The 18279-nt window shown below is 38.6% G+C and overlaps 1 protein-coding gene across 4 annotated transcripts in view; it reads right to left on the bottom strand.

Moving 5' to 3' along the window:
* The window catches only part of SYT9 (synaptotagmin 9), a 70960-nt gene that overhangs the window by 32027 nt on the left and 20654 nt on the right, over positions 1-18279 (bottom strand). For all 4 annotated transcript variants that reach the window (XR_010070748.1, XM_063332500.1, XM_063332501.1 and 1 more), the window contains exons 2-3: positions 6780-7131; positions 2926-3472 (exon numbers count right to left, since the gene is read on the bottom strand). Coding sequence is in view for 3 of the 4 variants with exons in the window: in XM_063332500.1 (XP_063188570.1) it covers positions 2926-3472; positions 6780-7131 (899 nt within the window). In the remaining variant the exon portion in view is untranslated. The remainder of the gene's footprint in view (positions 1-2925; positions 3473-6779; positions 7132-18279) is intronic.

Raw genomic sequence — 18279 nt, 5'->3', positions numbered from 1 at the left:
GTTGGAAAAAGTGTCAGTGTTACAGGAGAGAGATTTTGTGCTCAGGGGACCTGGGATTAGAAGAACAATCATTTTGATATTGGAGATTATGTGTTTGGAGGCAGATTGCTTTTGAGCATGTAGAAAATTTTTATGCTGACACGTGTCTGTGTTATGAAATAATTTCAAACTCTGGGATGGTAGCAGATGTTATAGTCCAAAGAATCAAAACTGTTGGTTTTGGATAAAAAAAAGTCTTCCAGTGTTATTAGAAAACAGAAGAAAGCATATGGCATAATAGGTCAATTTAATGGCATTGTTTGCAGTAAAGCTGACATTTGAGACATAATCTGCAGTGCTCACTTGCAAGTAGGCCATTTTGCTGGGCAGAGAAGGATTTGATATATTCTTTTATATTACTGTGTCAAATTGGATTAGAACATAATAAAATGGAGAATAATGTAGAAAAAAAGGCCTTTAAGATCACTCGTTATGCAGCGTAATAAGATGCATAAGGAATTAAAACGAAGGTACTCTTCAGAAGTATAACAAACTTGTGCAGTTGTGTGGAACCTTCCCTTTTTCTAGTACACTCCCGTGGTTTATCCCTCCTGTGCTCCACGCTCTGTTGATCTACATCGAGTGAATTTCCTTCAGCAACTTTGCCCAGCATTTGCCTGTTTCGTAATTATTATTATTTGAAACAAAACATTCAAACATAAAATGATTAAAAACCTGCTACCGTTGGTATAGTTTCTGTTTGCAACTGTAGACTGCCCAACGGTGCTCAAAACTTTGCCAAAATTTATTTCCGAGTTTCAGTAATACTGCCTGCTGGCCTGGTCTGGAGTGCAGCCACGGGAGCAGTCACTTCAACAGCTTCACCAAGCAGCCTGGAGGAGTCAGCTTCTGCTGTCAGTCTGTGAGATATCTAAGCTACACAGACAAGAAAATGTGCTGAAACGTGGTTTCTTAAAAGATGCTTGGAGGGTTTCTCATAACTTTATGGAGTAAGTTCTAACCTTTGAAATTTTGGAAATGTTAATTAGTAAGCTGAGTACTCCACATTTTCATTTATCTGATACTCTCGTCTCAGAACTCACATTAGCCAAAATTGGATCGTGTCTCCTAGGTACTATGAGTCATTTGCTTTGAAAAGGTCCCTTTTAGCTGAAAACCCAGTGACAAGTCTAGATGGCAGGTCACGTGTTCTGTTTGGATAAACAGGGTTACACTTCACACAGGAATTAATATTAGTAGGAATTAATAAATGACTCAGTTTCAGTCCTGAATTTAATTTCAGAGATTACAGAAAATCTGAAGACAAACTATATGCCGCATCACTTTTAAAATGTGGAAGGGGAAGTGATTAAAAAGAAAATACCAGAACCTATCTTTTGCCTAAGTTAAAGGGTGGAAAATGGCCTAGTGCGTATCAAAGTAACTCCAGCGTGCCTGTGCATTCAACTTCCACTTGATTGTAAAACCGAAAAGTTGAGCTTGGGACACTTAATGCTGTACGAAGGCAGGCGTTCACTTGGAATGACTGATCTGCTCTGTCAGATTCTTACTTTTCCCTTGTGGTTGAAGAGCACTAACTTTGCATAGAAAAGGCAGGTTTGTCCTTCCCTGCCTGCGCGTCCATGCCCCCGCCTGTACCTTGAGTGAGGGAACTGCTAATGCTGCTGCCGTAGTTCTGTCCTAGTGTGGGAGAGGATTGTGCAGTGGGCGCACAGCACGTGCCGCACACGAATACGTAGCACTGACTAAGAGCACTGAGTAATCACCTTAAAACAAGGACAGTATCAATTTAAAAAAAAAAATTTCAAACACAAAAACGGCTTGAATCCGTTTGGTCTGTAATATGGCCTGCTGCCAGAGCACAGAGTATAAGTTGAGGCTCTGAATTCGGGAAAGTATTTGTCTGAGAACATCCTTAACTTTTCAATGGCTTCTTACAGTCAGCTCAGCATATGCTTAAATACTTTCCTGAACTGAGGTCTAACAAACTTACACTTTGATCTTACTGTTAATGATGTTTGGTTTATTTGACTCCAAAATGTGCACTCCATTTGAGTACGGTTTGACATAGCAAATGAAATATTTACTGACTCTTGGCACTAGTACCTTCACCTTTGTGTATTTCTGTAATGTATCATTCTCGTTGAAGGTCTGTTCTCCATAGGATGCGTGTGATTAATTTCTAATAGCATTTCAAGGAGGTTGGCCCATGCTTTGAGAAAAAAGCTCTTTCTTTTCTGAAAGTAATTTTTGTGGTTTTGTACCTAATCACTAATCGGATTCCTGCATAGAATTTGATACCAGAGACTTTGGGATAACAGAAATATAGACTTATTTTATAAGTTTCCCATTTCCCTATGTAACAAAGTGATGCCAAACAAAGCGTTAAACCAATCCAGTGTGTTTCATTGCTTTCATGGAACAGCATTGCCTGAACTCTGTTTGTCTGGATTATAAATGCGGTGTTATCTTACTTTATGACAATATAGCCTTTTGAAGGCCTGAAGATCACTACATAACAAATCTTGAATCTGCAGTTCTGGCTGACTAGTATGCTGTAATTTATGTGGCAAATTACACAAAACACAGAAAGACAGGCAAAATTAGATAAGTAGTATTTCCTTAAGTAAATTTTAGGTTAAGTAACATTATGAGAAAAACATTCTCCAGTTCTTCTAACCTATCAGCAGGGCAATGACTAAACCCACTATCTCCTACAGAAGACATTCTTTAATATATCCAAAGAAAAAGAAATGAGGACTGAAAAGGTACTGTCTATTTCTTTGGATTAAGGTCAAAAGCTTGAGAAAGAGATAGAATAGAATATTTTCCTTCATAAATGTACCAGTTTAAGTTATAATCAGATTAAGGAAATGAAATCAGAAGCAAAAAAAAAAATCTGAAAAAGAAAAATTTAATACTTACATTGGTGACATATTCAATATCCTTCCAAATATTACATTCCCTGGGAAAATCTGCCAAATCTAAAAAATTATCCACTATCACTTGGCCAATCAAGTCATGCCTGGAGAATCTGTCAAAGTCATACACAGAGAAATGGAGTTTCCTTGCATTCAGATCATTGTATGGGACAGTAAATAAAAAAACTTCATCAAATACTGGATTTAGGGTCTTTCTGTGCACTTTAGTCTGGTGTTTTGTTTTCCTATCAGGAAGCAGATATATCTTCACATATGGATCTGAAGTTCCAGAGAAGTCCTTTGCTGGCAGGTTGGTGGCCTTGTGTATCTTCACTATCAGCTGCTCTAAATCACAATCATATTTCAGAATAAAGTTCAGTTTTCCACATGCCTTGCTATTACTCCTCCGGCCATCGTCTGTGTCCACTGATCTTTGTTTGTATAGCTCTGGCTTAATGCGGCCAATCCCCGTCAGTTGCTCCTGTTTCTGAACCTGCTGGATGTTGAAGTCAGGGTTGGAGAGGTTGAGCTGTCTTCGGATTGAATTATGCCTTAAGTGAAAATGAAAGAATTAAAATAGAATGTGTTGAAGATGATAAGAATCTGTGCACACACACTGTTCCCGTTCTCATTTAGCATGTTTTTGTAATGTACGCCGGGGTCCTATTTTTGCTTACGTAAAGTGATAGTGATAAAGCACGATACCCAACAATTGTGAGAGCTCACCTTCAGCGTTACACTGCTAATATCACATAATTTTCTGTTCCTGTGTCCCAAGCTAGTGGCGTGCACTCTCCAAACCTGGCTGAAGAAAGTAACAAATGCAAAATCATAGCCCCTGCGAATCCAAAGGGTCTGCCTTATTGGTAAATATAATGTGATATGGTAAGAACTGTAGCCGTTCTCATGAGTTACCATTTTCAACTGATTCTTTTGGATTAATGCCTATGAAATGAGTTACGTTATGTAAAAGGCAGCAGGATCTGGCCTATTATGCCAGCTGAGCTTGCTGATTTCTGGTTCTAAGATAAAGCTGGACAAAGAATGATGCTCCATGACATCTCTGTATTTTAATTACTTGTTGATGTCTACAACTACTTCATTTACAAGTGAGCTGTTCTGGTCTGAAACGGTTTGTTGACCACCCCAACAATTGTTTTGTTTTTTTTTCTCTCATACCTTGATGTAATAAGCTCTGTGGTACTTTGGCTGAAAAGCTCCTTTAGTTTCATTACTCTGAGGAAAGAATGTTGCTTTTAGCTTCGCTCCAGTGAAATTTATTACCTGGAGTCACTCAGTTATTGTGATTGAAATTTCCACTTCATGAGATGATAACAGAAATCAAATTTGCAAACCCTGTCGGGGTAGTGGGATGTGAAAGTTGGATTAGGTAAAATCCTAATCTTATACGAGTTGGATTCCACTTTTTTGTCCTATTCAGCTACAGCAATCATTCAGTGTATTGGAGTACTGTGAACTGTGGTTGAGCATGGAAAGAGCACGTGATAAATGCTAGCACAGGATTAGTCCAAAGCTATTTAAGTGGAATGTAATCAGGAATAGTTCCTCTGCTATCACCGTTCATTCGTTCCTTGTAAATATGTGTTTATGCATGCTTAAAACAGGAACAGCCTCTTATATACTATCCTATTTTTTTTCTCTTGTTGCATAATAAATACATAATTTTATAGCTGTACATTATTCATTTCCATGATAAAATATTGTCATGTCACCAAAAAAGATTTATATTGCTCAACCCTTAAGCTCCTCATAGCAGTGGGAGGTGCAGAATATCCTGAAGAGAAATAAAAAGGAGGGCACTGGAGAGACGGCTTAGCAAGGATTGTAGCAGGGGCAGGTGCCTGGTCTCTGGCCACACAGGAAAGCCACAGCTGGCTGCTCAGATATGCCAAAAAGCAGCAGAGACAAAGGTGAAAAAACAAAAGACACAATACAAGGAATATGGAGGTGAAAGAGTCTTTTGGAGAAGTCATAGAGTCATAGAATGTGTTGGGTTGGAAGGGACCTTTAAAGATCATCTAGTCCAACCCCCCTGCAGTCAGCAGGGACATCTTCAACTAGATCAGGTTGCTCAGAGCCTCACCTAGCCTGGGCGTGAATGTCTCCAGGGGTGGGGCCTCCACCACCTCTCTGGGCAACCTGGGCCAGTGTTTCACCACCCTCATTGTAAAGAACTTCTTCCTAATGTCTAATCTAAACCTGCCCTGCTCTAGTTTAAAACCATTACCCCTTGTCCTATCGCTACATGCCCTTGCAAACGGCCCCTCCCCAGCTTTCTTGTAGGGCCCCTTCAGGTACTGGAATGCCGCTATAACGTCTCGCCGGAGTATGGGACAATGAAAGAGTGAAGCATGTTATCAGCAAACGATATAGGGCAGGGGTGGGACTGGGACAGGTCACACCCTTGTGGACAGAGAGCCAATATAACACCTACTGGCGAGAGCCAGACTGGAAGCAGTTGCCAGAAGAAAGATCTGCAGAGATTCATGGGAGTGAAGACATTGTCCATGCACTCAGGGTGCTGAGGCAGGTTCTCTTACAGGTTGGGATTGCTGCTGCTTCTTGTGAGATGGCTACGCTGTGGTGATACTATGCATTTGTCAATTGATTAAGTATCAGAATTGCTGCTCTGTTGTAGCAGAGAAAGCCTGTATCTGACTCAATACTTTTACAATATTGAAGAAACACACGAGAGCTTTTGGTGTTAGATGTTGCGTATGAATCCTCTGTTAAGAAATCCCATGACATGCTTATTTCCTAGCAGTTTGAAAACAGAGCAGCACCAGTCCTGTACTGTACTTCTGGACTATTAATCCTGAGTTGGAATTCACCCTTGTGGTGTGTGGTAGGGTGCAAACTTGAGTATCCTTAATTATGGCTTTGACCTTCCCATAGATTCCTGCAACAAAATCAGCCCAGGCCATTCTTACGCTAATCTAAGAAGGAAGAGCAGTTAGAGCCTTTGCTGCATAGCGTTAATGCCATTCTGGGGCTTCTCAAATTCTTTCCGAGACATGTTTTGGAAAACTGGCTATTACTGAACTGGCTGCTGTCATCTTACCCATGTTCAGGTGTGTCTGCAGGCAAGTCTTGGCTAAACTCACTCTCCCAGATGGCCAGAAAGGAGGCTAGCAAAGAGCAATTGGGCTAGTGCTCTACCTTCTCCAGCTGAAGTGCATCTGCTTTGACTCAGAAATTTACTGGTTCTTCACATGCTGATCCTTTTTCTCACTGCATGAAACATAATCCTTTTATCACCTGCCCTTGCACACAGTCTCACCCTCTTCTTTCCTCTTCCCTCCTGCACTGGTTCTCCAGTTCCCCTGGAGATCTAACTGACTCTTGTTCAGTTACTTTCCCCTCCCCCCCCAGTCATGATTGTGGCTAAAATCTATGATTTTTAATCCTGTTTCTAACTTTTGCAAGTGTTTCATTAGCTTGCCCCACTTTTCTTCTTTGGGCCGTTTTGAAAGTCTTTGAGGAGCTATTACTGAGTGTTCAGCATCAGTGCTAAGTGCAAATGAATATGCTTTACAAGCTAAATCTAGGCTGTTCTGCTGCTTTAAGGGACACACAGTGCTCTGTCTTGTCCAGCTTCTGAGGGAGAGGCACAAATGAGACAGTAGTTGAAAGAAGAGTGGAATAGCATTTTGATCCCGTCCTTTTAACCTGAGAGGTTTGTGCACCTCAAAGAGTAACTTTTATGTAATTTTTTAAAAAAAGAATGTGGCACGTAAATTATGCATTTTTAATAGATTAGTGTACTGGGTAATCAAGCTGTGCTCTTTTGACTGTATCTCTATTCATTAATATCAGAGAGAAATTGGAGTTACTGACCGAGCAGAAGAGGTTGGTTCAGTGATCTGACGATGCATTCGCACATTGTGTACGCAGTTCTCCTTCGTTCCTGCCTGAGCATCTAATGGAATATCAGGGGAGGTGTGGCTGATCTTCATGGAGGACTCCGGATAGGCTGTAGGCTGACCCAGATAATCCTCACTGTAGTCATGGTCATTGGTCTCCGTATCTGTGTAGTTCAGTGATTCTTGTTTGTTGTCTTTGTTCCCAAAGGGCAGACCACGCTCTCGCCAAGGGATCCAACAAAGCTTCCAGGACACGAACAGAGAGACACCAAACAGAGCAAGACCACAGGCTATGACAACTAAGGATAGCAAGCTTATTGAGATATCTGCAAACAAGAAAAACACGTGCATGTCACATCTTTGTGCTCTTTGGAGAGCATCCCCAAGGCACACGATATGGGAAGTGAATATCTTGGATTGCAAATCTACAAAAATTAAATTTTGGTCCCTGCAACAGTCATATAATAGAAACATATGATGGAAACAATTGAAACGTCATTCTATTCTTCCCTCCTCCCCCGCCCCAAGAAAAAAATAATAATCTTGTTTGGAATTCAGTATAAGACTCATCTGATAGAACTTAGTTTATATTTTCCCTGCAAAGCTGGCTGGGATGAAGGGTTGTTCTAAATATGAAAAGGGCTGTTGACCTGTTCACTCAGCTTGCTACTGATGAAAGAGTAGTGCCCGCAGTACGTTCTGGTTTTTCTTTATTTTCTTTGTACGTAGTGCAGTTTCCTTTACCTCTTTAACAGATCCTACTATCTTCTCTTTCAGAGACTGTATTATACACAACCATGAACATATGCACACATGCACATACGTGGCGTGAATTTTTTTAGGTATTCAACTGAAGTATTCTGTTTCATTACTTTAATTCCCTTCCTTCTAATCTTAGACTCATCTTTGCAAATGATTTTTGACTATCAATACATGTCTTGCTGCTCATCATTTAGTTTAGGTACCAATATCTCTTCAAAACTGAACTTTAACTCCCAAGGCTCTTTTTTCTGTTTCCAAACTTCTGGTATAAAAGGAATGTGGAGGTGCGTTTTCTGTTGTTTTTCCCTGCATTCTTAGCATTATCCTATTTCATAATCATATCAACACAAACAAGTTACAACAGGGAGAGGCTGCTTCTCTGTTTTGCTTTGTTTTAAGTTGCATGTTGGGAAAATGACTCAGTGGAACAGCTGTTTTTATGGTTACAGTGTTTTTGAAATGAGTTTCTCTGTGGAATACACAATACATCATGCCTTAAACAAAATTAGTAAGAATTCTATTTTACTGCCTCAAATTATAAACACAACCTGATCAAAGCAATTTTTCACACTGTGTGTAGGTTCAGAATGTCAGGCTGCATCTCTCTAGCTACCAGCCAGCCTAAATTTTTGAAGGATGGCATGAGGTTGAAATGTACTGCTCCTACTAGGTCAATTATTTAAGAATGACAATTCAGATGAAACAGCCTCAGCCAATTTGGAAAAAAAAAAGGAGAATAATATTTTTCAAAAAAGTGGAAAAGTCGATACCTTCTGCCCCTGCTGTGAGTCTCATTCTCACTAGCCAGACAGATTAAATTTCTGCAGAGGGGGGAGTGACACTACAATCAGTTTCACACAGGAGCTTTCCAGTTTATTTTGCATGCTGAAAACCAATTTTAAACAATTTTAGCTAGCATGGCCCTTTCTGTCCTTCTCCCAGCCGTATGAAGACAAAGCTCATTAACAGTGGGGACAGCACAGCAGCTGTTTGGAATTATGGCAAAGAGTTTCAGATCAAAAATTAATTAAAGAAATTCCTCCCATGCATAAAAGTAGAACGGTGGTTCTTGATATTTTTGGAATGTTTACTGGTAAACAAGTCTGGCAGTGGAGGCAGAGACAACCTCTCCATTTGATTAAAAAGCAGAGGCTGGGATGCAGTAGTGAAAGAAGACCTTCAGAATAAAGCAATTTGTCTTGGATTCCCTGGAGGAGAAGGAAGAAATACATCAGAGGTCTGCAAAAAGGTCACTTTTTCAAAGAACTGATTCAAGTAAATGATCTAACACTGAAAGAAATGAGAAATTGAGAGTTGTCAGAACCAGACAGAAGACTACAGGGTGAGAACTGGAGAGTGCCCAATGCTAAGGATGTGTGAAGGTGAGGAACAATTTGAAAGGTAGACCAATAGTCCCCTACCTGGAGGATGACTTTAGCAGAGGACACAGTCATCTAGAGAACTGACATAATGAGAAAAAATACACGAAAGCAACACGAACTACCTTTCATTTGAGGAGTTTGAAGGGCTTTAATAATATACCTCTGCATTTAATAACATAACACCGAGAACCCTTATCTCACAGCTTACTTTCCAAGAAGCTGGGTAATAAACAGTTCAGGTAGCTTGCCAGGTCACAGAATAAGAAGGGATTACTTTTCATCATCTTGGTTTTAGTTCTTTCTGACTCCTTAGGAACCAATTTTCTGTGAAATTTTTGTTTCTGTGGGTGGAAACCGGACAATCATGTCTCTCTCTTAATTCTATGAAAGACAGCAGGGCTAAAGGGCAGTGTTCTAAACCGTTACCTTTCATTGGACAGTAATTTTCAGATACTGCACACCTGGCTGCCGATTTTCATCAACTGGGCAGAACCAGTGAATAGCTGGGGCGAGTGCAGTCCCAAGTGAAGAGATTTTTGGCTGCATCCTGGAGCTGCTTTTACATTAGCTATTTGTACTGTTACATACTGTATTTTCTGTATAATTTTTACTCCATCTTTCCAGATGTCTCAGTTTTTCTAAGCCTGTTTATCTGTATTCCCCTGTGCTAGCAGTACTCATCTGATGCCAGTGATTTCCTCTGCGTTGCAATGAGAGCAGGGTAAGTCTTTACTTGTCTGCCCTTACAAAAATCAGGACAGAAAGCGTTCCTCAAAAATCCAGCTTCTTCAGTTCCCTCTGCTTAGACCAGATTAGTGCAGTGTGTTTTCCAGAGCAGTATCTGATGTAAGTCTAAACTGCAACTGTGAATCAAAGTGCAGGCAAGTGCTACCGGCAAGGCTGAGCGGTTTACAGGTAGACACGGATGCTGGGAGCAGTGATGAATGGTGCTCAGTATTTCAGGAGGAATTTCTTTTTTTTCAGTAGCATTGCAGTATGTAAATTTAGTGCGCATGTTTTGCCATGTTTTTGATGATCATCTGCGCTCACTTTTAGCATCTGGCCAGTTCCATTAGTGGCTAACTAATGTATCTACTCTCTGTACCTACTCTGCATTGATAACGAGCTCTTGATGCTCTACAATGGAGAATCTCATGAACACGAGGAAGGCTCCTGTGCCAAAGGTACTTGCATTGGTCTCTTTCCTGTGCAACCATGATCCCAGACAAGTGTCTTGATGTGCTGATATGAATCCAATTCAAAATTTCATAACTACAGCTTCTTGATCAAGGCTGGAGTCTGACCTGAGCTCCCAAATTCCAGCATGTCAGAATACCTGGACAGTACTATAGCGTATGGGTAATGTGTTCCATTGAAAATAAGCCCAAATTTTTTGTTCAAAACATGTACTTTTAAAATGGGTTAAAGTAACCAATCAACTCAACTGCATGTACATACAGTTAGTTTTTACAAGCACATTAGCTGCGACGTGCTTTCATACACCAGTAAAGGAGGCCTTTTGATAGACAGAAAATAAGATCTTCATGGTGGCCCCACACTGGACATTCTTAAGACTAGGGAGCTTCATCCTAGTAGTTTCATTTGTGCTTCACAAGTTTTTCTTAATTAACATAGCTGGCACTTGTTCAGGATGAAAGGTGTCTCTTTGCAAAGACTCCTGAGACAAAGGAATAATTCTTAGCTAACATATTCTTCTCTGAAATATTCCTGAACAAAGTTAATTATCCTTAATACCGTGTTTATGAACTTTCTGGGAAATTCTTTAAAGTAAGGCATCTGAAAACCAAGAGAGTGCATCTCAGATTGTATTAATTTTATTACACATACGTACTCCAACTCTTACCTGTCTGACCCTGACATTTATGAACGTGGACCAACAAAACAGGCCTAAGTGAGATCAGTGTCAGGGTTTCATATAGTAACAACATTTTCCGTGATCTAAAAATGTATTTCTAACTGGGCTTTACCAGTATTTGAGGCTGTTATCAGCTTTTAGTGACTAATTTCTTATATATAAGAATTATTATCTTTCTTAATTTTCTACATCTTACAGGTAGGCATTAGGTAAAGCTCTTGTGTTGGTTAAGATGCTGTTCTAATCCGAGTGACTTGCATAGGTTTTTATTCCCAAATCGTGTTAAAATTCCAGTTTATCAGTATCCGCTTTCTTTTCATCTGCTTTCCTTTGGTTACAAATTTGTGTACTGTTTTTTCCAGGTATTGCTTAACATTAACTAAGTTTCATAAATGAACTAGCTTAAGGAAATATAATCCTAGGACTTCACCAAGATAATTACCAATTGGTTTAAATGTGCAGAAATTCCATCGCACAATTTCAGTATGAAATCAGAATTGCTGAATGGCCATGCAAAATACTCACAACAAAAAGTACATGGCCAATAGAGATTTGTTTGCTCAGTATATTTTTTCAGCAGCAATTGCTGTAACGTAATTCAAAACTGACACAAAATTGACGTAATAGTTTATTGGTAAGATCGTAGAATTAGAGCTTTAAGCAAAAAAAAAAACTAAAGCAAAATTAAATGTTCATGGACATTCATAAACAGGAAAAAAAGGACTCAAAACATAGCAAAAATATATTTTTTTTATTTTGTAGCAGCAGAAAGATTTCAGTTTTGCTTATTAAGAAGAAAACTTATATAAGCAGAATGTTTTGTTTGTAATTCAGGTAAGGTGACTTCATATTGAGATAGTCTTAATTGCAATCAAAATTATATGTGAGCACAACACTCAAACGCATACTTGCTGAAGAAAACTCATCAGTCTCTATAACAAAGCTCAACATCTGTAATCCAATAAGATAAACTTGTTCTAAGAAGAATTTCTTCTTGTTTGCACATTTATTTCCTCTTAAAATATTTAGTCTGCATTAATGCAAATTTCCTTGACAACTAAGCTGACATATAATATTCAGCTAGAGTTTGTAAGTGACAAAAAATGTCTTTACTAATCAGACAGCTGCCTGAATGAGCAGTGATTCCTAATGACACAGTTGAGAGGAGTCATATGTTCAAGGGTTTGCATTTTTCTGACATCTTTCAGTTGTATCTACTGACAAAGAATTATGCTGTTCCTCTTGCGAAAGCTAAAGCTTCTGTTTCACAAGAAACATAGATACAAACACAGCATAGTAGAAAAGAGAATTTTTCATGACTACATATACAGAGCTGTAATAAGCTTTATCTAGGTTCCCGTGCCTCAGAATTGGTTCCTTTTGGTTATTACCATATTCTCTTTGAATACATAATTTGCACAACTGATAAAATATGCAAAATTACTGTAGACATTTGGTCTTGTAATATCCAGTAAAAAATATTATATAGTATAGTCTGAAAAAAAAGCATAAATAATAACATAACAGAAGAGAGGACACTAGTTTCAAGGATACCATGCCAGACTGTCAGATACTCCATGTGTAACACGGCATGGAGATGGCTTAAACAGCTCTACTGCATCCTGTTATGCAGAATCAGCTATGTTTGCAGGAAATGTAGCTAGAGTGAATTTGAAATTTTCTAAAAGCCATTTGGCATTTGAGACATGCTTGTAGCTTGTTAGCTTAAAGGGGAAGCTGGTGATATGCTGAGTGGGAGAGCAAATTTGGGGGTATACATTTATACTGCAAATTCATATGACCTATGACCTGTTAGGTCCTTCGTAGCGCAAAAAGTGAGTAAGAGTTACAGTTCCCATGACTGTAGTCAAGAGCTGTAATGCGTATTTCCACCCACCCACTTTCTCTGCTACTTCTTGGGATATGTTAAATAGAAACACGTTAATTATTTGCTTGGAATAAATGATATGATACACTTAAAGAGTTTTCTTTTTCTTGTAGGCTCATTCGCAAAGTGAATTGAGTTGCTAACTAATAATTTGCAAATGTTTACCCTGTTTTTATAGGGGATGGGAAATAGTAGTTCATAGGGTTATTGAAGAATTTAACTTCTCATCTAGTGTAGAAAGTGACGAGTCACTTCCGACAAATACTGTGTGTGTTCCCTCATTGGCAGAATTAAAGGTTTTAATAGAGAAATGAATGATGAAGAACGAATAAAGAGCAATCATGCTTTCTAGCAGAAGTTTTTGGACAAATTATGTGTGCTAAAAAGTATGAAACTTTCAAGATTTGTGAACATTTTCATGAATAAGCCATCAGAGCAAACATTAATCTTGAATGTTATGACCCTATGAATAATAATGAGGAGAAATTGCCATTTATTTCTGCAATATATAGCCAGTAGCAGGAAGTCCCCAGGTTATGGAAGAAGAGCAAACAGCTTATTTGAACCACGCCAATAAGCTTTAAATTCCATTATAGTCTTTGAAAGCCCAGTAAGTTGCAATAAATACTAAAGAAGCATTTGAGAGCACTAAAAGAAATGACAGAGAAGCATTTCATTTCCCACTCGTATAAGACTGTACAGGAATATCGTACCAAAGTGCTCAAAACAGTAGTTACAGGGGTATGTTACAAAAATAATAATAATAAAGTAGCAACATTTTCTGCAAATTTTTAACAAATTCCTTTTAATTTTGATCCCCTTTGGGGCACAATCTTTCCAGGGGAAAACAAAAAAAAAAAGTACTCAGGCAAATGTTTCTCTAAAGACTTTATTATGGTGAGAAAATTTGTGGAATTAAATGACTTTAAAGGATCATGGGAGGTGTCTAACTAACTAAACTAAACTAACTAACTAAACTAAAGGGTTTAAAGGGCTGTTTGACCTTTAGCAAAGTTTAAGTTTCACATTCATATCTAAAGATATGTATCTATAAATATATATATATACACACACATCCATAATATGATGAATATGATGTAATTTGATAAAAAAATATTTTCACAGAACTAGCCGTAATGATTAATAGGAGTTGTGTCACTCATATAGTTCTAGAATAAATCTCTATAATATATTTTTCTTTCAAATTTCCATTTTTTTTTCTGTTGGAAGCATTGAATTTCATCTACCAGTTGGCTACTTGTCCCTTTAATTTTCTTATGCCCCGTGGAAACCATTAGCCTTTGTAATTTTGAATAACCTAAAAAAAAAAATTCTGTCTATTTTTGAACCTTGCTTTCTTAATTTTTTTTTTTTTTTAGGAAATAAATATGTAAGAAACGAGAAGACAGTAATACTCTTCTGGGCAATTTATGTAGAATAAAAAGTGCAAGCTTCTTTTCAAAGTCAGATTGCTTGGAATGGAAATGAGGTCAATTATTTCATTAGCTTCCTTTTTAGAATCAACTACTCTAAGCCTATATTATGGGAGTTTGGCACATCACAGTGTTTCAATATTTACAATCCTTGCTTTACATTTAAGGAAGAGACAAAATTTATTTGCTTTCTGTACACTGGAAGATCCTAAAAAGGTTGCCATAATTATTGAAACCTCACAAGAGACTTCAGGAAAGTTGCCTGCATAGATTGATGTGGATAAAGATGGAATTTATTACTTATCTTGACCTTCATGAACCTAATGAGACGTTTATATCTATTTTTCAGTTGGGCTGGTCTTTATTTTTTTTTCCTGAATGACTGCACTCTCGTGCCTACATAATATCTAGACTAGAAAGATAGTTTGTAATATTCTCAAACTGCTCTGGTGAGGACTTCTTCATATTAACTGACTGTCCTGGACTTGTTACACATTATTCTTTCTGAAAAGTAAACTATCCCAAACTACTAGCATCTTAAACTCATTAAATAGCCTGATTATTCTTTTTGGAGGGAGCTGTTGGCATAAAGGGAGTTAAAGACATCTTTGAAAGCATTTATCCTTCTCAGATGAAGAGCCAGATGCGCTGTAATGCTCACACTGACTTTTTTAAAAAAAGTATTTCAGAAAATGAGCCATGGTGAATGTGTTGTGTATATGTTGTTCTTTGTGAACTTATGGTTCCCATTTTATAAAATGAAGCTTTTTGCCCCGATCCATATGTCTTAGGGTGTGATGCAAGTCTTACTGACGGGGACGTTCACTACTAGGAAAGATAATGTATTAGTAATTCACCATCAGATGAAGTTTACGATTAATTTACTGTTAGAAAAAATATACAGAATCTACTTCTTTCCCATCCACACTCCTCTTTTTCCCCACAGAGCAAAAGAAACAAGGTCAAGGCTTCTACAGACTGACTAGTGGGTACTTCTGGAAATCCCGTCTGTCTAAAATACTGTCTAAGAGAAAATTGTAGAACAGACATGAAAACAGAGAAACTAAGAGCAGAAAATCAAGAGAAATCTAAAGTGAAACAGCTTAAAAAGGTAACGGCTACAGAATAGAATTGAGAAGCAGATTTCATTAAAAATTATCATTCAGACTGGTCTTCTGCTTTTTCATTCCTAAGAAGTAATTATTTTAAAGCTGAGATGCTCTTGGAAGTCTTCCTAATTTTGGCAAATCCAAATACAAAGGAGAGCTTCAACTCGCTTATTTTTGCAAAGCATATACTAAATAATGTATGCTTTGTGTAAGAGTTGAACATGCCTGGATTTCTGCTTTCCTGGGTGTAATTGTACAGTCGTGCAAGACATTCCTTATATTAAAAGGAATCTGTAAAAAGAACTAGTAGCAACAACTCTTTGAAGTTTTCTTATGAACTACACAATTTCATGTTGTACTTAGTTGTGAATGTAAAATTGAAACTGGAAAGCTTGAGGGGTTTTTCTTCTTGTATTTAACTAGTTTTATGGAGAGGAAAGCTGACATACTGTAATTACGACCAAGAAAGCAAACATTAAACACCGTGTAGGAGTGACAGATGCCCACCCATCCCAGATTAATGGACCCACCCTGATCAATATTTGTTACTGAGAAGAAAGCAGTAGAGTCTAATCCTGTGGTTTCAGTGAGCGCACCCAAACTGCGCACTGGCTTACAGAAAGGAGTGCGCTGAAGTTTTGATATTGAGAAGGATAGTAATGATCTTCATGCCCAACTTTCTGAGGCTTGGCAGTATTCCTAGTCCATGTCATGCAGGAGGCGTCCAAATATCCGGCTTTCGCACTAACTAGCAAGCTAGTTGACTGTGGGGATAAATTCAGGGCTTTACTCTCTACAGCTGCTGATCTAAGCACTTTTATTGAGCTATAGTAGAATAAAAAAAGAAAAAATCAAGAAAACGATAAATCAGAGCATTTTAGCATTCATTTACTATCCGAGCAGGGAAGTAACCATGGGATTGCCCCTCTCTGAAATTCAGGTGTCAGTCTGAGTCACAGGTGTGATGTGAACTGTTGTCAGTAGTGTATTAACATGTCCTTAAATTCCATGAGTAAAATTGGGCAGAGTTATACGCGGAGAAGCCTGCCCTACCACACGGTCAAAGGGGTACGCTCAACAAATCAGATACTGTGAAATGTCAGTTTCTGAGAATCCGTTGGATTCATAGGCAAAACAGACCTTTAGGAGGAGAAAGATGGGGGACAAGGGACAAAGATGAAAGCTGGATATAACCCCATGTGCTGTTAACATCTAAATTTGCCAGTCCCTCTTGTACCTTCCTGTCAACAGTACCCACAGCTGTATGCAATAGAAACAATCAGATTATAATATATAAATGCCAAAGGACAGCATCAATAACTAATTCATTAAGGCTAGAAATGCTGGCAACTGTGGAGATTAAGATGTTTCTTAAGCTTTTATAGATAAGAGATATAGAGAAGATACGCTTTTATGGAAAACAGCTTATTTTTGCCCTTACGTCTATATGTAAAAAGAGGGACATTTTCTAACAAATACAATCCTTCAGAAAAGCCTGCTGAGTCAGAAGTTAATTTGTTTTTCATTCATCTTGACAGAAAGGTCAAGATACTAACGCTTCAGCATTTCAGGGTTTTAAGGCTGATAGTAACTTAACTGAATACATTAGCTTTGCATCTGTCTGGAGGTTTCAAAAGCTGCAAGGGGCCTCATGGTGCATTTTACACCTGAGAAAAGCAGGAAGTGTTTCTATTTTAGATATTTTAAAAAACACTGTGAGGCTTTTCGCACAAATAAGGAAACATCCCCTTGTGAGCACCAGAGTCTTTAGGGTCAGTGAAAGGAACAGAAGCTCTATGATTCTATGATTCTCTTACATTTCATGCAAGAAGTCATTTACAGCAATGACTGCCTATTTACCGGTATCAACCACTGGGAAGAAGCATGTTACTTCAATGCATCTAAAAATGTTCAGCAATTAAAAAGTTAACAGTTAATATTTCAAAACCGTCCTGAAGATTTTTGATCTACTTCCTTCAATGATAATGATTAGGAGCAGTTCATACACTCCATTTTTCAAATACTGCAGACTCAGGCAGATTTACATTGTTTTGTGTGTTCGAAGGTTTCTCCTTTGCTTTCTGTTCTTCTCCCTCACTCCATCCCTCCCCTCCAATACACACACACACCTGTACAGTGTGGTGAGTAGGACTAGGGAAGTGATCGTCCCCGTGTACTCGGCACTGGTGAGGCACCACCTCAGGAACTGCGTCCAGTTTTGGGCCCCTCCCCACAAAAAAGACATTGAGGTGCTGGAGCAGGTCCAGAGAAGGGCAATGAAGCTGGTGAGGGGTCTGGAGAATAAATCTTATGAGGAGCAGCTGAGGGAGCTGGGGTTGTTTAGCCCGGAGAAAAGGAGGCTGAGGGGAGACCTTATCGCTCTCTGCAACAACCTGAAAGGAGGTTGTAGCGAGGTGGGAGTCGGTCTCTTCTCCCAAGTAACAGGCGATAGGACAAGAGGAAACGGCCTCAAGTTGCGCCAGGGGAGGTTTAGATTGGATATTAGGAAAAATTTTTACACTAAAAGGGTTATTAAGCATTGGAACAGGCTGCCCAGGGAAGTGGTTGAGGCACCATCCCTGGAGGTATTTAAAAGACGGGTAGACATAGTGCTTAGAGAGATGATTTGGTGATGGTTTTTGTCAGAGTTAAGTTGATGGTTGGACTAGATGATCTGAAAAGTCCCTTCCAACCTAGGCAATTCTATGATTCTCTGATTCTATCCCAAGTGTAAGATAAATCAGCATGGATGGAAAGTTAAGATTCTGAAGTATATATTAAATTCATAGAAAGTGACCATTGACGTAAGCTTAATAAATGACGCTGCCTCTTGGGCTTTGGTGTTTTAAAAAAATTACTAAGTTCTGATGAGCAAAATAGATATTTGAGGAGGACAACAACGCAGGTCTGTAAGGCTGGAGACACAGTTTACTGTAGGACCTCAGTCCGTTTTGACTGAGTTGTGTGAGAAAGCATTGCCAAATGCAAGCTTTCCTCCTTGATCATACAGTCACCATCCCTGGA

This window comes from Chroicocephalus ridibundus, chromosome 4 (assembly GCF_963924245.1).
Source record: "Chroicocephalus ridibundus chromosome 4, bChrRid1.1, whole genome shotgun sequence".
NCBI classification, from domain to species: Eukaryota; Metazoa; Chordata; class Aves; order Charadriiformes; family Laridae; genus Chroicocephalus; species Chroicocephalus ridibundus.
This window is presented reverse-complemented; position numbering and strand designations above follow the sequence as displayed.